The 23430-nt window shown below is 36.0% G+C and overlaps 1 protein-coding gene across 1 annotated transcript; it reads right to left on the reverse strand.

Moving 5' to 3' along the window:
- Window positions 1-22203, reverse strand: LOC132546488 (sodium- and chloride-dependent creatine transporter 1-like). The gene is made up of 14 exons (XM_060210205.1): window positions 22053-22203; window positions 21007-21138; window positions 8441-8615; window positions 8104-8184; window positions 7629-7761; window positions 7136-7270; window positions 6620-6723; window positions 4515-4639; window positions 4002-4114; window positions 1839-1976; window positions 1503-1605; window positions 1244-1344; window positions 564-734; window positions 1-117 (listed from the first exon to the last, which is right to left on the reverse strand). Exons 1-14 carry the CDS (start codon window positions 22201-22203, stop codon window positions 1-3), a joined length of 1779 nt encoding a protein of 592 aa, XP_060066188.1.
- Window positions 22204-23430: the final 1227 nt, after the last annotated feature.

Consider the following 23430-nt stretch of genomic DNA (forward strand, 5'->3'; position numbering starts at 1 on the left):
TTATGATGCCTGCTTAAATCCGTTTAGCTGGGGGTAATGATGGTTATGTTGTGTTAATCCCCAGCTAGGGTGAATTTGATGTTTCTGGAGTATCGGTGTGGTTACTTTTCTCCATCTCTGAAACAACATAAGAATATACAAATAGTATTGAGAATAATGTAAAATAAATTAACAAATATTGAAGTTTAAAAAGGGGTAATGTTGATTTTTCATTTGTGTCATGTCCCTCTGTTTACCAATTGGTTTTTATTAGGTCCCCTGTCGTGTTTCGTCTGTCGTAGTACGCCATGCGGAACCTTTCCAATCAAATGATTTCCTCTCAAAAAACCAAAAAGCTCAATAACCAGAGTGCTGATAGCATGTAGCAATATCCTACATGTAGAATTTCAATGTAAACGAGAGACACAAGGGGCATTTTGACCCGTGGATTTTAAATTGATCAAAAGCCTGCTACAACTTATACATATTTACAAAAAGTTTTTAGAGATAATTGGCATTTACATTTTTACATCCTTTTCGGACCCCCTTAACCAACTACAATGCTTAATGCATATGTTTATTACCTGTACTAGAGATCCGTCTGTCTTTAAGAAACTGACGAGGCCATACACTGGGACACACATCATGGAGGACAATGCTAGCATGATACCAAATGCCTGGGCCCAGGCCGGGTACTCGTACGTTTTGTTGTAGGTAAGCGGTCGGAATCGGATCAGCTGAGCCAGAAATAGACCCTGAAATAAGAGCAAGTAACAAACCCTGAATAAAGTAACAAAGAATCAGTAACATATTCCTAAAATGATTAAAGAAAGAGTAACACATACTAAAATATGTAACAACAAAACAGTAACAGAACATAAATTAAGTAACCACGAACCAGTAACAGATACTAAAATATGGTACCATGAGCCAGTAGTAAATTCGATTTAATGCACGGGCGTTTTGTATTCTTCGCAATGTTGTTTCTTTTTACTGAACATCCTAGTAACAATCTGGAATAATACTTCTTGTATTTGGGCTTTAAAATGAAAGTTTTTCCAAAACTTTAAAGACTCACGTCATAATGAAACATCAGTAGCAGTAGTCATTAACTATATTGTTTTTGTCCTGAAATCACTTCGACTATCCCTGTATAGATTTTTAAGTCTTCATTAGTAAACCGTCGACAGGATTAGGACCAACATATACTGGTTACACATACACGTACAACAATTCAGTACAAACGAAACCACAAGTACTTTACCATAGATACGGCGGGTGTTGTGTATTTCCAGCAGATCTTCAAATACGGGTTAATTCTCTTACCAATCATCATATCAATGGCATCATAAAATTTGTCAGCTCCTACAGGAAAAAGAGTTATAAAACATTTTTATCTAGAAGTAAAGGATTTTCAAAACCAGTATTTTTTATTGATGAAACGGTTGTAAAGTTTAAGGTAATTTTTCGTCATTGTGTACACCTTAAATAATGAATTGAACAAGATAAATATATGTTTTTACCGAATATCCATGCTACTGCGATAGTTTCCCAGAACGATGTCCACAATAAAATGAGACCGCTAGCGGAGTAGTAGTCAAACAACTGGAAGATGTATATTCCACCCTGAAATGTAGTGAAGTATGAGTCGGTGTCAACATAGTAGAAAAGACACACAATTGATAAATAACATCCAATAATCTTAGTGTATGTAAACTGTAGACTAAGCATATAAAGGATCAGAATTTTATCATCACACGCAATGATTACTGATGTAACATGAACTGGTTTATTTGAAAACATTGACATTAAATAAGCCTTTTATGTGTAGTAAATCAATTAAGCCTTGAATAAATTACCCTAGAGACCATGGAGTACCCTACAAAATAAGACACGAGACAATAGGCGGCCACGAACACCATCCGACGCTTTTTCTGCTGTAGATATCTTGGGAAGAGATCCACAATTGGTGTAATGACGGCTTCAACTCCAACGAACTACAACATAACAAATCATGTTATCATTAAACGCCAAATAAAATCTTCAACACAACGTGTTATGTGATAAAAGCTCTTTAAAATTCAGCATAAATTGATTCCAGGTAACAGCCGATTTCATATATATATATATAAATAATGCAAGTTTAAACACAGAAACAATTCATCATGTGAGACGCAATTACGTTTATGAGAAAACAAATAGGTCGCCAAGTCGTTTTAAATATAAATCATCCGTAGTAAGTTTCCTACATGATACAGGTATATATGTTTCGTGTTAGTTTTAAGACTGCATTGACGTCAGTTCGCGACTGTCAAGATTCTGGATAAAAGCTTTTCACACAATGTTTTAAAACAGACATATAGCTATTGGATTAGAAGTCACATTCATTTAAAGGCTTTCCCCAATTTCAGATATTTTGAAGTTTCTGTTCAACAGTATCACCGTTCTTCGTGGAAAAGTTTATAGTCAGTAAAATTATAAAATGTCTTACGATGGTCTCACGTTATATGAATCGGCAACAAAAAGTGTCAGTATTACACATACCGCATTGCGTTCATATCATTATGAATGCAATTTCTTCCTTCTTGTCTTATAGTTGCACTATAGGTAAACATTACAAGACGTCGTTACAAGCAAATATTTAACATTTACAATAAAGAATGTGTTGTACGTCATAATGTTATACTAAATTTAATACATTATACACGAAAACATCAATTGTATTGAAATATCTACATAGTTAGCGAATATTGATCCAATGTTTTTTCCCCCTAATACCACCATTTTATTAACGATGATCTTAACATGTAATATCAGCTTGGATGTCAAGCGATGCTTGATTGCAGAGACTACTGTATAACTGTGTGGTCTTGATAGCCCTCTCATCGACTTCATAGTTCAATATAATTTTGTGTGTTTGATGCTTTATACTTGTGATTGGGTCGTGTGATACAAAGTTAGATGTATTCGATGTTGTATACATGTACCAAGGTTGATTTTTTGTGTTTTCGAAGCTCGTCAGTATGTCCGGTGGTTTCGTTACGAGGTTCGAAAGTAGATGAATTAGATATTTTTAGTATACCTCTTGGTTAGACTATAAGTATCAAACACAAGTTATCGATGATGCTAACCATACCCAAAGTTTGTATATATCAAGATTACGCTTGGTGAGTAGACTTACACAAGATTACAAACTCTTCTCGTGAATGACATTCTTCATAAATATGCGATCGTGACATACGTCAATAAATTTCATGTGTAAATGTTTCAAATCTGACGGGAGATGTAATATATCTACTTTTAATGTATATGATATATTTACGATAAAGAAAATAATAAGAATAACATTAATTTGGTTATTTGATCTTGATCTAATTGTTGTCGTTGGCGTTGTCAGTGACGCCAGTGTGGCACTGCGTACTGCCTCCAATAACACACAGATGTTAAATTGGAACTTGGCACTGTAGGAAAACATCTTTGTAACAAATTGTAATAATAGGAGTGATATTAATATCCGGTTTGTGCATCTAAGTGCTTTACAAATTAAACTAATGCACATCAAGCGATATATTGTTACCCCAAATTATTATACACTTTAATGGACAAATATCCAACAGAAGGATAAATTATTCAGCTCTACAGGACATTAAATTATCGAGTTATTTAAAAAACAAATTTGTCTGTTAGATCTCAAATTATAATCATATAAAGCAAGAAATTGCGCCTTATCAATCACTTACAAAATATACCAATAAACGTGCATATCAATTTATATCTTAAATTATATTCGTATTCCCTTCTAATCTTTAAATATCTTAAATGATTATCAACTATTAAATATTGATAACAAGGTAATTTATCAGTATACTTTTGGAAATGCAGACTGCTATCATAAAACGTACATATATAAGATGTCTTACCATAACGTTTGCTTTCTAATTCAGAGATGTTATATTTGAATTACAGTGGGTTATAGTAAGAGGAAAATAATATTACACGATACGATGACGCTCTGAACATACTTGGCTGTCCAGTCCCAGTAGAATTATCATAAAAAAGAAAAGGACAGCCCACATCGGAGAAATTGGCATCTGTGTCATGGCCTTAGGATACGTGATAAAAGCCAAGCCGGGACCTAACATGTAAAATCAAAAGTTCTACAAAGTCCTGAAAAGTAGAGTTTGTATTAGGCATATTGGATCCTTAGAGACTTACAATTACTTTATTTTCATTTTCACAAAGCAATACAACTTACGAATAACAACATTTTCATAGACAAATGCCTTAAAAAGGTTGTCCGACAACATCTTGCGGGTTTTTAGATTTTCACGTGACACAATTAAAGATGATCAGTGAATATTAAAATAATCTAAAATCTTACTTAGGGTAATAAAATAAAATCAATTCATTGACGAATCATAAAAACATACTGATATCATATTCAATTAACATCGCAACAGTGACATTTTAAATATCACAGCATTTAGTACGGCTTGTCGTTCTCCATTTTATATATGTAATGTCAGTGTAAATACCAGCATCAGCCACGTCTGCTATTGGGAGGTTTTGTTGCTTAGCCATGAACCCTAGCACGGAGAAGACAGCAACTCCCCCGACCACGCTGGTTCCGCTGTTAATCGTCGATATTATTATACAGTCTCTGTCAATGTATAAATCCTCTCATTAATACTGTAAGTATAATGTCTCCTGAAAAATTTTCTTCAAAAAAGTGATAACGAAATCTGTCATCGAAAAGCAGTTAATTAGATTTTCGGAACTAGTAATTTCATATCTACCATAGACTAGGACATATGATTTGGATAATGTTGAAAATTCATTATATATTTAGCGATTCTGGGGGTATGATGGGTCATATTCAAATCCTCTTTTCACTGACCGCTTTTGTGGAAGAGCTAATCAACACAGATAACAATGATCTTCATTTTTCATTTGCTTATAATGACAGTTAATTTACAACATTCAATGCGTGTATTTCAAGGACTTTTAGTAGATAAAACTGATCAATAGTTCGTATGAACCTCGTTCTATTCTCTTGTGCGATTTTAATATGGAAGCTCATTAGTAATCCAGAAGATATTGTTTACTATTAAACCTGTCCATTTTGCAAAGAGTAACCTTCAATTGACCTAATTCTATTATCTGTTTCACTGGCGTCTATGTAAACGTCTTAGTGGTCCTGATGTTTTTACATTTCGATTACTGCTGTCGTGTTTTGCCATTTTGCATTCTTAAGCTATCCTTTCAAACAGTGATATATGTTTCTATGCACAATAAGTGAACGTTGATTACGGAGTTGTCACGTAAAGCTAAAATGCAGATCTTGTTATCATTGAGACAAGGTGGCAGGTCCTGTCAGATATACAATGCCATTTGCTTTAGTTCAATACCAACCATGGAATATATAACTTAATCGCGTATTTTTGAAATCATTATTGTATTTTCTTCTGCCTGTTATTACAGAGTAGGTCACCAACACCAAGGAATGATGGACAAATCGGTCCATCAAAATCATAGGCAATTAAATGTCTCGCGCGTGCCCGCTAATTCATTTTATCAGAATGAAACAAATAAGTAAAAAGAATGAAATAATCATAATGTAGCATTAGAACTAAACAGAAAACATTCACATGACACAATTAACTAAAAATGTTCAACTGACAGAAAAAAGGTGAAATTTGAATCTGAAATGTATGTTTGCATGATTATATATAGAAAGTATATTTTACATTTCGTTATGATAGATTAGACGAAATCAAGTTCTGTGTGGCATAATCAATTAACAAAGTATATGTTAAAATGTAAATTTAAACGTATTCAGGTGCTCTCGCTCGTATGTTATAATTATTGAGCAGGTCTGGTGATGAAAGCACTTGTATCTCAGTTGCATAATGTGGAGTTTAATACAAATGTTGACGTCACTGCAGCCGCCGCCAGAAAAGTAATGCCTATATCTCGCTTCGCAACTTCATTGCAAACACAACAAGGAAATACAGACATGTTATCAGAAGCCTAATCCAAACAGCAAGTCGATGTACTGGGCCAAAATGTGAACAAAAATATTTAATCGGTGACACCTGAAAATTTCAAGGAAAATAAGACCAAGTGAAGACTCAGCATCTTCTGCTTCACTGACGACACCCTCCATGTACATCTGGATCAGGTGAAGTAAGTAGTGTCATGTTTAAAGAGTAAAAGATTTATTACCATGATTCAGCAGTTAATTCCAGGATTTAATATGACATCAGGATAAGAAATGAAACTGCACATTCGCAGACTTCGTTGTTAGGTCACAATGGATGTCATCGATGAAGAGTAAAGATGACTCCAAGGATGAAATGGAAACTGTGATGCTTGTCAACAATGGTCAAGTATGATTGTTGAAACTCGTGACAATGTTATCACTTCTCTCGCAAGAAGCTCGCTAAAAACTTGTATAATTGATATAATGAATTGAAAACTTGAGTGAGATAACGTAAAGTTACTGATCAGTTTCGGGTGGCATATCTATTTTCTGACTCTTCATCCTTCCCTTGTCATTTGCCTATCGCTGGTAGAACTACTATGAACTTCAAGGACTTTAGAAAACTAGTTAAATTTTCCAAAAAGTAAATGCAATTACCTGTAAAAATTATTTGTAAATTTGTTGTAACTTCCAAGAGTTATCATTATACCAATAGCAACAGCATAGGAGAAAAATATCTGAGTCCCTCCGTCCATCCAGACCTACAACAAACAATAAATGGTATAGTCCTTTCAGATTCACCTAACGTGGTCACAGTTTTAAACAACTGACATTACAGGCGAGTCGATGTTTATATACATGTAAGTAGACCAGCAGCAAAAAAGAAAATGATAACTATATTTTAAAAGAGGAAGCAGATGTATATATAACATGTTCTTCGTGTTCAGAAGTAAATATGTAGCTTTGTGTTGTGTTATCATTGCAAATGAAACTCGATGAACTGCAGTCAATACCACATTCGTTCTCTGTATATATCCTGTATGTCTGTAAATATGCATATTGTAGTTCCAGATTTAATTTTTACCATAATATTGAGTTGTATGCTTTAAATACTTGGATTAATAATAAATTCCCCGATTTGTATACTCTCCTATTGAGAAAGCATCTGACTACCTGAACGTCCCCAAGTCTTGATATGTCCGGTTTCAGGTAGTATATGATACCGTCGACGGCGCCATCTAGTGTGATCCCTCGAATCAACAGTGTTCCAAGTATAACGTATGGGAATGTGGCAGTGAAATACACAATCTGAATAAAAATGGAAACAATAAGATCAAAAAAAAAAAAAAAAAAAAACTCGGAGAAAGGTTTATGTTGTTAATTGCTACAGAGGAGAGAGTTTATCAAAATGTTTTATACTATTTTCTCTGGAATAATATTATAATATTTAATCAGAACATCGAAAAACTCTTCTTATCTTAATATTACACATATCATCAGATATATCGTGATTTTCATTTGGGTAAACAACTAATTCGTGCAGTTAAAATTATGTGATGTGTTTTGGTTTCATTTCTCTTTGAATAGTAGTTAGGACAAGGAAAATGAACATCTGTTACATTTCCTCTTGGTACCTCATGTAGACTTTCCAACAATAGAGGCTTACCTTGCCTGTCCATTTGACGCCTTTCCACAAACAGAAGTAAACAATCATCCACATCACCAATAGGGACAATGCCAGTTCCCAGATAATACCGCCACCCTCAGAAACGCCCGACGTTCGCTGTAACACTCTACGCCTGCAGAGAATTATCAGGTGTATCAATGCTCCCTAACTTGAAATTGGACTCATTTTATAACCAAATTATTTAACTCCATTTCTTACATTCTATGGGTTCCTTTCCTATCATTTTGAGACAAATAGTTGTTAGGGATAGATAGTATTTTCGTCTATAATTTATCGTATAGGATGTGTTAATCAATATTGTATGCAAAACATAAACACAACAAAATAGGTATTTAACGTCCAACACCAAAAGAAACGCATTATACACATATCAAGTATTTGCAGTATATTCCATTGCTTTTTGTTGTCTGATAAACAATCTATTTGACATGCAAAATATAAATGGCTATCTTACTCCCAAAATTCCACAGAAGAATCCACCGATCTTCCGAAGGTAATATTTGACTTCAGCAGAGTGAGATTATCAATTTGACTGCTGTTCATATTCATTCCGTAAAATGTGCACCTGTAAAATAAAATACAAAAATAAAATTAGTTGGAAGGACGTTTGATCTGATATTGATCAGGTAAGGTATACTGAAACACACCTCAGGTTAAAATATTGCAGAGAAATCATATTGTGAAGTTAACACGATCTAATCTGTGTATTTTCATAACGAGGCACACAATGGCAAACAAAATAACAATCAAATAAAAAGTTATAAATATCATAATTGTATTACAGGCTGCACAAGAATGTATACGATAAGCCAGTTACAGACCTCGGTGTGTTCCACGTATTGTTGCAGTTTGACCATGGTAGGACTGCCCTCATACTCAACACCAAATAGTATGCGGCCCAGGCGAGCACCAATATGTAGTAAATATTCATGAAGAAACAGGTAAGGACGTTGGATATTCCTATTCCTGATAATAAAGAAATATCGATAACTGTTATCAAATGTATATAATACATAAACCATTGGGCAGTACTTTTCGTCTTTCGGATAAGAGATCCTAAAGGGATCTTGGCTTTCACTATTGTTCGATCTGTAAAAGTTGTAAGGGGGGTCTCCCTTATTTCTCTTGACTACTCTTGATTATACGAAATTCGAGACTTCGTTTTAGGAAATAGCAGAAATAATCCTTTGACTAACAGATAACTACACGAACATCCGTTTTCAAGGTCGACGAGGTGAGTAACTATAGGCAAAAAGATAACAAACACGTATGTGTATGATTAAACAGAGACATATTTGGTACATCCATTTAACCAACATGCCTCAGCATATCACAATTAAAAGTGACACTAGCTATGATTTAAGAAGCAATATTCGAACAAACCTAGTTACAAAACAATAAAGCACGTCAATGTTTAACCCCGAGGAGTACAAGCCATGGCACGATTCGGTGTAGGGATCATCTCGAACATTGGCACGGTTCAGAAAATACACATGTTCTTGACGCTTTTCTAAAATTATCTGATGTATAAAAATTATGAAATTTATCTAATTATGGGGCTGTTGTACCTCCCCTTCTAAATTATGATTTTTCTTTTGACCACTTTAAATTACGAAAAGGTGCTTTTCACTTGTGTGTCTTTTGTACAACCTTGACCACCACATGGTGATGGACAACCTTCCACCTTTACGTAACTCGTCACGAACAAGCGGACTGTACAAGTTAACTAAGCACATGTTCTGGAAAGCGTTATGTAATTTCAAGGCCCTTCCGAGTTCCAAAAGTATTAATATATAATATTTATTTGTGAACATGAGAGCACATTGCAGACTTGCAACATATATTCAAACACATGCACTCACCTCGCATTTTACCCCGGAAGACCGTCAATTTATGACCTTCGCTATTCGTAGGACGTTTAGCCATGTTAACTAAGCCAAACAAGAGTCACAAATCCAAATTTCTTTAACATTAATCTTATTCATTAGCAGTTGAGCAGTTCAGGAAGATTTGATTTTTTTTTCTCACTTTTTTCTGTTCTTTTTTTGTAATAACCGTTTAACGAAATATATTTACATGAATGTACAATGATGAACAATCCGAATAAGAAAGAAAACTAGACTAAATGCCGAATCAGTGTAAAGGGAAAAACAATAGATTTTAGCAATTATATATATATATATCTAAATCTAGTACTTTATTTTTGTAAATGTGATGTGTTATTATAAATTGTGCGTGTACTAAAAATATTTTAAACACATAATGCTAAAGTAATTACCTATCAAGTTTGTAAATATGAATGACGTTGACCTACTTGCAAGGCCACAGGGGTCAATTATATTAATATCATAAATGGCGTTTTCTTACTTTTTTAAAGTGGAAACTGTTACGTGTTTCAGTTAACAACCTTCTGTTTTTGCATTTGTTTAAGTTTTCCATAGGGGTCAAAGTTCAAAACTCCAATGTAGGGAACCAATGTTTTGAAACGTCTACTCAAGTTTGGAAAGGCCTGGAGGTTAGATACATCACAAATATAATGTAAATATGAATTATCTTGATCTATCTTCCAGATCACAGGCGTCAATCATGTAAAAAAAAATTCCTAAGAATTCAACTTAATATTCTTAGAGGTAAACACTTGTGACATTTCCTTAAAAACCTCCTGTGGTCATGTGGACATTCACTATTGATAACAATAAGTAATTAACGTTATTTTGGAAAACAGTACACAGTACTCTCAAAATTATCTATAACAATTTTTAATTCCTTCTTGAAATTATATTAGCAAAGTCGCAAAAACGGACATTCCAGAAGGTTTGCTTCCGTAGAACTATGTGTGTCATTTATTTAGTATTACTTAAGAACTATGGTAGTTTTCCTAGTTCGTGAAATATTCATATCAGTATTTCGCTTTTTCCTGCCAGAGTTTTTTTTTTTTTTTTTTTTCAAAATAAGCACAGCTGACGAAAATAATCATGTTATGGTGAGCAACATGATTTTTGCGTTTTTGGCAGCGCTTGATTATGAAATGGACGCTATCCTTGCATCAGCAGTTCTGAAACGGTTTTACTTTTACATCATTAATATAAACAGAAATGTGATAGGTAAAAAAATGTGTAAACACACTTAATCATTAATGAATAAAAATAACATAATATGTCCCAAATTGATTCCCCGCTTACTTTAAATGCAATGTAGGCAAAAGGTACAATTCTTGCACCATGCTAGCAGAATGTTTCATTTTAATTGCATCATGGTTAAATATAGAAATGAACTGATTAAATAATTAACTTAATCTGTCAACATGATTTACAGCCTCCTCCTTCATCTCCACAAGATTACCTTCTTTCATCCATAATGAATAGGGAAAATACCGCAAAAAGATCCAATTCCTCCGTAGGAAGGATTGCATTTAACAAAAATTTGTACCGAAGCATTTTTAAGTGAAGGGGAATCAATTTTGTATAATAGATTGGTCTCGGTCTCCTGGGGTGAAAGTTGCGAGGCCGAGAAGGTAGGGGGAAATAGACCAAAATCTTTGAAATACCATGGATAACGACAAAATTTGGGCTGAAGCATTCTTAGGTGAAGAGGAACCAATGTGCCAGTTGAGCGATACAGGCTCTATTGCAATCTTTCTTTTCATTTGAATCAATATTATTGTATAAACAAAAGGATTGGAGAACAGGCATAGAAATTCAAATACACAATGAACATTCAAAGTATAAAAAAAACAAACATAGTTGCATTGCTAAGTTATTTGATAAATGTTGATATTGTACCGAACATCAAATTGATCGATATTAATGATTTTATGTATTGATGATCCACTGGAGGTAAAATTATAATATTTACGCCCGTAAAGCCATCATACACAAATTGGTAATTATATACATCCTCAGTGTCAGCGCAAGTCCGAAAACACTACCAGAGATCCAGATCACTACAGTCCATAAGTCATTTTTGGCACGAATCTTACACCCAGACAGTCCATGGATTCCATCTCTGCAACTCCTCACTTAATATTTTTTATCATTGAGTGTTCCATATCGAGATTATCCTTTACTTCTGCTGTACCTACGACACACGCCATGTAATTCTTGGTCAACGTCACGTTCTCAAATGAGAAAAAGATATAAAGCAACGGAAAGAACAGACAGAATAACGAGTATTAGACACGTCCAGCTTCATATCGAACAAAAAATATTTCTCAATGAGATTACTATAGCGACCGTAAAACTTCCCCATGATTTTCATCAACCTGCATCTATTGAAACCCTATGTTACGAGTTTTCCATCAGTTGACAACTTCTTGAACGAAAATCGTGATCATGGGAAGAACAGGCCCTTGAATATCAAATCAACTGCGACATGTAATCACCACTGTTTGAAAATCTCACTTTAGTTTATATTTTACCCTAGTTTTATTAAATCTGATTATAATCAAGTTGACATGCTTGTATGCTCTTGTTGTTAAACACATGATGATCAGCTGTACACGGGGATACAGAAGTGGAAAATAAAGAAACCTTCCAAGATGAAAAAAGTACATAAAGATGTCAGCTGCACAAGGCAACAGAGAAACCAACCTCCAACAAAATTATTCAACATTTGATGGTGAAACGCCTTCTTGCATCAGCGACAAGCCTTATACACATGAATACTTTTAAGTCAAACTACCCTGCAGGTAAGACGTTGAAATTGTACCTGTTGTTCCCAATATGTTCTCTGCTAGAAATCGTTCTTCTTCCTTTTGTGTCCCTTGATACCCCTTTGTTGAACGTTCACCTCTGTCAGAAAATCCTCATTCCAACTCACCTAACAAAGCACGCACATTAGACACATACCATAGCTGTTGATTGGATATTAAGAAATATATTCCAAACTAAACCAAAGTCAAAACCAAGTTACTAAAATATTTATATGATTCATATGTGTACTTTAAATTTCTTGTTTTATCATTAGGTTTTTGGTAATGACACTTTAAAGAAATATACAATATACATAAATCAATGTGTCATTGTCCAAACGTTTCCAGTAGCAAGAGAGACGGGACAAAATAGCACCACAATACAAAAACGTGTATAGTACAAGTACATCTTTGACTCGTTTAATCAGTGTTTATAATTAGACCCATAAGCAAAGAATAAGACCAAGACAGAAATCGATACGATGGTTATGAAATGCCAACCTTGTATAACTGTATATATTAGAGGCATTAACTGCAACTTGTTTGTCATTCAATGTCTGCCAACAATTAATTATTAATTTATGCACTAAAGTAAATCATAATTTGTGCTGCAATTAATGATAGTGTTAAATTTAAAATGCAGAAATTAATTTATATTATATGCAACATTCCTTGGAAATATTCAGTCAGAATGAACATAATGAATGACAAAGCTAAATTTAAATATTTGGCCTTGGATTTTCGTGCAAGATGTCATCAACTAACCGACAAACTCGTTACACAGCGTTTCAAACGATGCATGGTAATGAGTTTTACAGTCGTAGTGGTGATATCATTGTTATCATTTAAGAACGTGTCATTATTCGGATTGACCGAGACTAACATGGCAGGTGTCATCGGTGAAGCAGAAGAGATTTATTCTTCCAGTTACTTTTTGCTCTAGTTTCATTGAATTTGAGTTTGGATTACAAGTATGTTGACATGGTTGGTATTTTCTTATTGATGTTTTGTTTTCACCAACATCATCAGAACATCGTCGTCTGTCTTGGTGTGGCCATGAGTATTATTTTTGTTCAATATATTACTCCATTATAAAGGTTCTAATGAGAATTTCAAAAATAATTCCTCGCTAAAATTAGTCTTGTCATGTTGAAGTGGACAATGTAGGGTTTTATCTTTTTCAGAATAATATTTTACCTTTATGTTAGAGATTACTATTTGGGCAGTCTCGAATCTGTGTCTACGCACCAAAAGCTAGCTTTGCAGCAAGTGAAATTTTCATAGTGTTTACACGTAGTCATATTAAGAAGGATTTGTGAAGGAGTTGGAATTTGCTGAAATGTAAGTTGTTTGTTACCATAACAGTGTTGTTGATTTTAAGACAGGTGTTCAGAAGTAAATTTCTTCTATAAAGTTGTAGTGTTAGGTTGGAAGTAGCAATATTTTTGCATGTTTAGCATTTTTGAGTTGGTAACCATGGTAATCACATGTCAGAGATTAGAGCAATTTTTGTATTTATATAAATTCTATCTCTTTTCTATTAATGTAATTGTTATGTAGTTTATGAATATATACATGTAAGGATGTATTTTTCATAACCAAGCTGCTATACCTGTATATTTCAAACATGACCAATAATTTCAGGAAAAATGCAAATTAATTGCTTCCTGCTACCTAAACAACTCTTCTTATCACTATTGATGGAGAAGCACAGATTTTGCTTATTTTCAAATTTCTAATATACATTTCAGCTTTCTCTTGGCGCCTAGTTGTGATGAGTTGATTTTTGGACCGAAAGAAAGAAATATATAAATGAGTTTTATGTGTTCCTCGTTCTGCATAGTTTATTTTATCGGAATAACAAGATGGCAGCCATCTTTGAATTTTGGCATTAATGCATTGCTATTGCAATTTCTTGAAAAGTGTCACACAGCTTGATGGGAATCTGTCAATGCTGGCTTCGTTGTAGGGATCGAGGTAAGCGACAGATAAACAAGAGTTTGTCGTGTCGTTGATTTCCATTTCTTATTGTTATATGTATTTATAATGGACAACAAATCTCTTGTTTTACCTTCGAAACTAAACACCGTTTATCGTTTCCTTAGGTTTCGTAACAGCTGCACATTACATTTGCAATGTAAAGTATGTAAAAAGGCTTTTAAACTTCAGATAAATAAATGAGCATAAATATAGGGGAACATAAAATGCAACAGGTCCGTTTTCACCATCGAAACTATTCACCATTTATCGTTTCCCGAGGTTATAAATGTTTTATAACATCTCTGCATGTAGCATTACATTTGCAATGTCAAGTATGTAAAAAGGCTGTAAAACTGGTATCAGGTTGGTTAACGTTGGGAGACCTCATTGACTTGGTATCATGGTGGTTTACGTTGACAGACCGTCATTGGTCTGGTATCATGATGTCTTACGTTGGGAGGCCGTCATTGGTCTGGTATCATGATGTTTTACGTTTGGAGGCCGCCATTGGTCTGATATCATGATGGTTTACGTTGGGAGGCAGTCATTGGTCTGGTATCATGATGGTTTACGTTCGGAGGCCGTCATCGGTCTGGCATCATGATGTTTTACGTTGGGAGGCCGTCATTGGTCTGATATCATGATGGTTTACGTTAGGGGGCCATCAGTGGTCTGGTATAATGACGGTATATGCTGGGAGGCCATCATTGGTCTGATATCATTATGTTTACATTGGAAGGTCGTCATTCGTCTGGAATCAGGATGTTTACGTTAGGAGGCCGTCATTGGTCTGGTATCAAGATGGTTTACGTTAGGAGGCCGTCATTTGCCTGGTATCATGATGGGTTACGTTAAGAGGCGGTCATTGAACTGATGTCATGATAGTTTATGTATGGAGGCCGTCATTGGTCTTGTATCATGATGTTTACGTAAGGAGGCCGTCATTTGTCTGGTATCATGACGTTTTACGTTGGGATGCAGTCATTGGTCTGGTATAATGATGTTTTACGTTGGGAGGCCGTCATTGGTCTGGAATCATGATGGTTTACGTTAGGAGGCCGTCATTGGTCTGGTATCATGATGGTACACGTTGGGAGGCCGTCATTGGTTTGGTATCATGATGTTTTACGTTGGGAGGCCGTCATTGGTCTGGTATCATGACGGTTTACGTTGACAGACTGCCATTGGTCTGGTATTATGATGTTTACGTTGGGCGGCAGTCATTGGTCTGGTATCATGATGGTTTACGTTCGGAGGCCGTCATTGGTCTGGTATCATGATGGTTAACGTTGAAAGGCAGTCATTGGTCTGGTATCATGATGGTTTACGTTCGGAGGCCGTCATCGGTCTGGCATCATGATGGTTAACGTTGAAAGGCCGTCATTGGTCTGGTATCATGATGTTTATGTCGGGAGGCCGACATTAGTCTGGTATCATGATGTTTTACGTTGAGAGGCCGTCATTGGTCTGGTATCATGATGGTTTACGTTAGGAGACCGTCATCGGTCTGGCATCATGATGGTTAACGTTGAAAGGCCGTCATTGGTCTGGTATCATGATGTTTATGTCGGGAGGCCGACATTAGTCTGGTATTATGATGGTTTACGTTTTTAGGCCGTTATTGGTCTGGTGTCATGATGTTTTACGTTGGGAGGCAGTCACTTGTCTGGTATCATGATGTTTACGTTGGGAGGCCTTCATTGGTCTGGTATCATGATGTTTTACGTTTGGAGGCCGCCATTGGTCTGATATCATGATGGTTTACGTTGGGAGGCAGTCATTGGTCTGGTATCATGATGGTTTACGTTCGGAGGCCGTCATCGGTCTGGCATCATGATGGTTAACGTTGAAAGGCCGTCATTGGTCTGGTACCATGAAGTTTATGTCGGGAGGCAGTCACTGGTCTGGTATCATGATGTTTATGTCGGGAGGCCGTCATCGGTCTGGCATCATGATGTTTACGTTAGGAGGCCGTCATTGGTCTGGTATCATGATGTTTATGTCGGGAGGCCGTCATTGGTCTGGTATCATGATGTTTATGTCGGGAGGCCGTCATTAGTCTGGTATCATGATGTTTATGTCGGGAGGCCGTCATTGGTCTGGTATCATGATGTTTATGTCGGGAGGCCGTCATTAGTCTGGTATCATGATGTTTATGTCGGGAGGCCGTCATTGGTCTGGTATTATGATGTTTACGTTAGGAGGCCGTCATCGGTCTGGCATCATGATGTTTACGTTGGGAGGCCGTCATTGGTCTGGTATCATGATGTTTATGTCGGGAGGCCGTCATTGGTCTGGTATAATGATGTTTATGTCGGGAGGCCGTCATTAGTCTGGTATCATGATGTTTTACGTTTGGAGGCAGTCACTGGTCTGGTATCATGAAGGTTTACTTTGGTAGGCCGTCATTGGTCTGGTATCATGATGGTTAACGTTAGGAGGCCGTCATTGGTCTGGTATCATGATGTTTACGTTGGGAGGCAGTCATTGGTCTGGTATCATGATGGTTTACGTTCGGAGGCCGTCATCGGTCTGGCATCATGATGGTTAACGTTGAAAGGCCGTCATTGGTCTGGTACCATGAAGTTTATGTCGGGAGGCAGTCACTGGTCTGGTATCATGATGTTTATGTCGGGAGGCCGTCATTGGTCTGGTATCATGATGGTTTACGTTAGGAGGCCGTCATCGGTCTGGCATCATGATGTTTACGTTAGGAGGCCGTCATTGGTCTGGTATCATGATGTTTATGTCGGGAGGCCGTCATTGGTCTGGTATCATGATGTTTATGTCGGGAGGCCGTCATTAGTCTGGTATCATGATGTTTATGTCGGGAGGCCGTCATTGGTCTGGTATCATGATGTTTATGTCGGGAGGCCGTCATTAGTCTGGTATCATGATGTTTATGTCGGGAGGCCGTCATTGGTCTGGTATTATGATGTTTACGTTAGGAGGCCGTCATCGGTCTGGCATCATGATGTTTACGTTGGGAGGCCGTCATTGGTCTGGTATCATGATGTTTATGTCGGGAGGCCGTCATTGGTCTGGTATAATGATGTTTATGTCGGGAGGCCGTCATTAGTCTGGTATCATGATGTTTTACGTTTGGAGGCAGTCACTGGTCTGGTATCATGACGGTTTACGTTGGGAGGCAGTCACTGGTCTGGTATCATGATGTTTTACGTTGGGAGGCCGTCATTGGTCTGGTATCATGATGTTTATGTCGGGAGGCCGTCATTGGTCTGGTATCATGATGTTTATGTCGGGAGGCCGTCATTAGTCTGGTATCATGATGTTTTACGTTTGGAGGCAGTCACTGGTCTGGTATCATGACGGTTTACGTTGGGAGGCAGTCACTGGTCTGGTATCATGATGTTTTACGTTGGGAGGCCGTCATTGGTCTGGTATCATGATGTTTTACGTTTAGAGGCCGCCATTGGTCTGGTATCATGAAGGTTTACTTTGGTAGGCCGTCATTGGTGGTAATTTTTTCGGTCGTATATTTCTCTGTTTATCAAACTATTTTATCTCAGGAATGTTTGTAGCTCTTAAGCTGTAGAATGTTACAACTAACGCCAAGGTCAGGATAGTGTGAGAGAGAAATCTAACTTGTGCGCGTGCAGACTTCATAAGTAACGTTATCATATAGACAATATAATTCACCTAACATTTAAGTCTTCATGATACGCTGGTGTGGGTTGATGACAATTGCGACAGGATTCTGAGTTAATACAAGACTTAATATAAAGTTTAGTACGTGTGCTACAAAGTAAGGATATGTTAGGTGAATAGTCCGTTGATAGAACACGCTTGTGAAAGTACAAAATCTTTGCCATCCTGTCTTCTCCATGGCGTCAGATTCACTTCATACACTTACATATACTTGATTACTGTAACATAGCATTGTCAATATCTTTATCGTCCTAACAAAGTCAGATTAGCTTCATACACTTACATATACATGATTACTGTAACATAGCATTGTCAATATCTTTATCGTCCTAACAAAGTCAGATTAACTTCATACACTTACATATACATGATTACTGTAACATATCATTGTCAATATCTTTATCATCCTTTACAAAATCAGCTTTCATTCATACAAGTGCTTATACTTAATAACACAGCTTTGATATAGTTTTTTTTCAAAGTATTTTCGCCCTAATTCCTGATGTGGTCTAATCATACATCTGTGACATGATGTTGATAACATTTTTTTGTACTTTTAACGTTAATATATTGATGCATATACAGGCACAGTTTAAACAGCATGGTTGAATGCAAGCAAATGACATATCCCATCTCTCACCTTCTATTTATGTATAACAAAAGTGTTTTAATAATGTAATGCTTGGACTAATTATGGTTGGTTGTTGATTAATTATTTATACTAATGAAGGTAGCGATGAGGTTAATTGCCTAATAGTCATAATTAAGAAATTACTAATTTAACATGTGGAAGCAGAGAACGAAGATAATAATCACAGCACCATATTGCCACTTCTCAATATGTAAATTACAAGTCCCGACATTGCTTAAACGTGATATATCTCCATATTTTTACGCCAAGTCCGTATTGAAAAATAAAGGTTTAAATAATTTAATGTTTGGACTAAGTATGATTAGATGTTGAATAATTATTTATACTAATGCAGGTAGCAATGAGGTTAATTGCCTAATAATCATAATTAAGAAATTACTAATTTAACATGTGGAAGCAGAGAACGAAGATAATAATCACAGCACCATATTGCCACTTCTCAATATGTAAATTACAAGTCCTGACATTGCTTAAACGTGATATATCTCCATATTTTTACGCCACCTCCATATTGAAAAATACAAAACCTTCTTTCACATTTAATGAATTAATTAGCTAGGCCACGATATGTAACACATATAATGACTTCGCTATGGCGTCTTTCTTCATACTCGTCAAAACATGGCCCTTTTTGACTTGATTCGATAACGACATTTAAAATTTTTAAAATATTAACAAAGGTCAAAGGTCGAAATGTATGTAATCCAGATCTAATTGCTGTACTTGCCACATTCTGATTCCATAGACAATTCCAATCAAATATCAATTTTGAGTTATTTAAGACCAAAGATTATGCATTTACGCATACACTGATATGTGCGCATGTCTGCACGATGTATGCACGATAGGAAAACTGGACCAAACACGCTAATGCACCTTGTGCTGTTCTGTCGCGCAACTGTGCGATTGTGTCGAGGTTGATATAAATTTAGAAATGACTTACAGGTAAGTGTGGAATAGGATTTCTTCATTTTCTAAATATATATTTAAGAGTATAACTAAGCATATTCCCTAATTAAGACATAAGTTTATAGGTTAGACAGGTGAATCGGTCAGATACAGACTGAATATTTATATCAACTCGTAATTTAAAGTGTTTTGTTCACAAAAATGCCACACATGTAAACATTAAACGGGCGTCTCTTTTTGTCTCGGCAATGAATCATCTAAACTCTCATACCGTCACAAAGGAAATTTTAATTTCATTACTTCTGTATTATTCTTATTTTTCTATCGTTTTGTAAACAAAGATATACACCCAGGTAAATCTGAAGCACGTTTGTTACAAAGGCAACCTAGTAAGTACGGATCAGGACCCCTCCCGTATATACTGCTTTACAGGTAATTTCTGTTGCCCTAGACACAACACACGCCATTATCCGATGTGTGAATATACACGACCAGACTAATTAAAGCAGGGTCTAGTGTTACGTCGAAAATTTTCAAATTGAAAATGTCTTTAGTAATCACCGATCAATTCTAACATTCACGTGATCCCTATTTATTTATAACTACTCGAGATTTCCTTTAATTTTCAATCGGTAATATTAACCATTCATTTCTCTGCACAATAAGTACATGCGTGGCCACGAAGTTTTTGATGCGTTGAGCATTACCACAACTGTAAATACAAAGCTGTAGTACAGCATTGTCAATATCTTTATCATCCTTAACAAAGTCAGGGTTTTTTCAGACATGTGCATATACTTAATAAGACCACTTTAAAATAGCTTTGTCAATATATTTACCGCCCCAATTCCTGCGGCGCTTTAATCATAGAACTGTGACATGATGTTGATAACATTTAATGGTACGTTCAACGTAAACATGTTGATCCCTATGCTGGTACAGACAGTTCAAACAGCATGGTTGAATGGGCACAATAACATATGTTACCTGTTTTCACATGTCTGACAAAAGTGGATAAATAATTCAGTCCTTGAACTAATTATGCTGGGTTATTGGAAAATTATTTCTACTATTGTTGGTAGATACGAGGTTAATTAGCAAATACTCGTGATTAAGAAATTTCGAATTGAACACATCAAAGTAGAAACCAACGGCATAGACAAGTACTAGTTGCTTGCAGAAACTTCTTACGGAGTGTTAAATGAAGTGTTCAGGAATAGGTCGACAACACTAGTACTTCGGGTGACACAAGCAGGTCAAACGAAACACATATAAATATGCTTTTTTTTTATCTAAGCAATTAAATGTTTCCAGATCTAGTAAATAATCTACATGAATACATTTTGGATGACAAATAAATATAGGGTCGCCTCTTTGTCCTGCAGTTTTCGGCTAACCAGATTTCGGCGTAATAAATAAGCTAATATTGAAAATATTTATCAATAACGTGATATTACCTTGAAACAGTGGACAGATATTCCAGCCCCTCAGACCAGACAGACTCATATACTGGCCAAGTCCTATTTCCAGCATGAACAACGGCACGCCTCCAAGCACGAGGAACGTCAAATACGGTATGAGGAAGGCACCTATAATTAAATACGTCATATATAAGAATTAGTAAACATACAATATATACAAACATATGTATCATTATAACCTACATCAGGTAGACACTGCGTGTTCCATCACATGCAGCAGACATTTCATTTGTGATATAACATATCAACATGAATATTTAGTAAAAAAGGGTTGTTTTTTTATTTCATTTCATGGAAGTGTCATAGAAAAGAAGGAACAAAGTCTACATATGTAATAATTGTCATTCTACTTCTAAAGTATCAACATATCAACAGAATCACAATTTATACTCAATATCATTGAAACGATAGTTGAAAAGTACGAACAAAGACAATGCGACCAAGTAACCTGGAAAGGAAAGCGTCTTTTGCTTTGATTCAGCGACATGTACCATGTAAATCTTGATCAATCTAAGTGGGTACTTTACTACATGAAAACGAGAGATTTGTTCATGGGCTGCAATTATAAAAGATATTTTTGTCCAAATATCCGTACCCCTCAAAATTATAGGCAGTCGCCTAAAATTGCAAAATATCGGTACTCGAACCTCATCACACCATGTGTCCTGCCACACAAACAAACTCGAAAATGATGTTAAAATATAATTCCTCTATTACAAAAAATATTGTACAACAATCCTGAGTAATAAATATGTTCATATCTGTTATGTTTAAGTAAATAGTAGATAATTACTAACTGACCTGAAATTTCATTTTTCACTACATCCGGATACCACGACCCGGAAGTAAAATAGCGGTTCGAAGCCAGGTATTCGTGTTAGTGTCCCTTTTTGTGAATGAATATATGTAATCCCCCCCCTTTTTTTCCCCCGTATGACCTGTTTTTTCTTGGTGAATTAATATGGTAATATGAGTGGTATTACTTTAACAAAGTTTTGTTTGATAAGAAAACATAATCTCACCTCCTCCATTTTTGTAGCAAAGATAGGGAAATCTCCAAATGTTGCCGAGTCCTACTGCGCATCCCACACATGACATAATGAAGTCCGACTTCTTCGACCATGTGTCCCTGCTTGTTTTATCGCTGTCTTCTAGTTCTTGCCCTTCCTCCATCACACTGTCAGCTGCAAGGATATAGATATATCGTTATGTGTATGTACATGATTATAAAACGGATAGACGGATCTCTATATATACGAAAGTGCGACGTTAAAAAAGAAGGAAACAAAATATGCTCATCAACGATTTGCAGAATTCCTGTCGAAAAAAAATGTTTAAAAATTAAAAGAGCAACGAAGGAATCTGCATTTCTATATTTCGTTCCTTTATCGATTTCTTGTGCAATCTTCTGCGATCTGTCTTTTTTTTCACGAGGAATGTGTCCTGTTTTATCTGTCGAATCATAAAGAAAGGAGGAGAGCCTTCACCAAGATGCTCCAGATAGAATCGGTAAATTTGAGTCATTCCAACGGAAGAAGAATTTTAGATAATTTACTCCATATCCATTATTGAGCATCGCCCTGCCAACCCCTGAGGGCCGGAACCCACCGTTCATTCGAAATTTATCCGTTTCACCAAAGTATGTCTCAGACCTAATTGGGACAACATCTACGCATTTCTACCGGCCTTCCAATCCCTGAGGGTTAACACTCACCGTTTATACATAATCATTCCCCTTCATCGAAGCATTCGGCTAACACCCTGGTATTTCCACAGAAGAAGGATTCTGAAAAATTTGCTCTATTTCCTTATTGGACCTCTCCTCTCCTGTCCCAGGAAAAATCTAAACATTGGACAACCGCACCAGGGAGCCTAGATCCAACTTTATACACCCTATAATGCATCAGAGCAAATAAGGGAAAAATCGAATCCTTCCTGCTTGAGGAATACTATTTAAAGGATTCGCTCTGTTTCCCTTATTTGACTCAGCCTTTTCAGGTTCAAGACCCACAATTCATATAAAACAGGTTTCCTTTATTCAAGCATCCGTAAACCCATATTTAAACAATATCCTGCCGTTCCTTTTTTGGCACCCTCCCTCTAGCACAAGGCGTTTAGATCAACCGTTTATACAGTTTTCCCTTCCCCCAAGGATGCTCCAGACTAAATTTGGTTAAAGTTTTTTTTTACTTTTGACACCAGCTGGATAAGACAATCCGTTTATACAAAGCAAAGCTTCTGATCAAATTTTGACAATATCATATAATTTTTGCAGAACGAGTTTTAGGAGAAATTGATAGATTATCCCCATTTGGCCTCGCACCTCAGAAAAGATCAGTCGTTGGTGCAAAATTACTTCTACTTTCCCCAAGGATACTCCAAATTTGGCTAAACTCTGCT

The sequence above is a fragment of the Ylistrum balloti genome, unplaced genomic scaffold (assembly GCF_031769215.1).
Source record: "Ylistrum balloti isolate Yb309-2 unplaced genomic scaffold, AGI_CSIRO_Ybal_v1 Utg369892, whole genome shotgun sequence".
Taxonomy (NCBI): domain Eukaryota; kingdom Metazoa; phylum Mollusca; class Bivalvia; order Pectinida; family Pectinidae; genus Ylistrum; species Ylistrum balloti.

What these genes read in the sequence shown, in the direction of transcription:
- LOC132546488 (XM_060210205.1), bottom strand. Translation starts at nt 22,203, where the DNA reads ATGGAGGAAGGGCAAGAACTAGAAGACAGCGATAAAACAAGCAGGGAC. An exon ending in TATCTGTCCACTGTTTCAAG is followed by an intron (nt 8,616 to 21,006) that starts GTAATATCACGT and finishes CTTTATTATCAG; the next exon opens with GAATAGGAATATCCAACGTC. An exon ending in TTTACAAATAATTTTTACAG is followed by an intron (nt 4,640 to 6,619) that starts GTAATTGCATTT and finishes ATACATTGACAG; the next exon opens with AGACTGTATAATAATATCGA.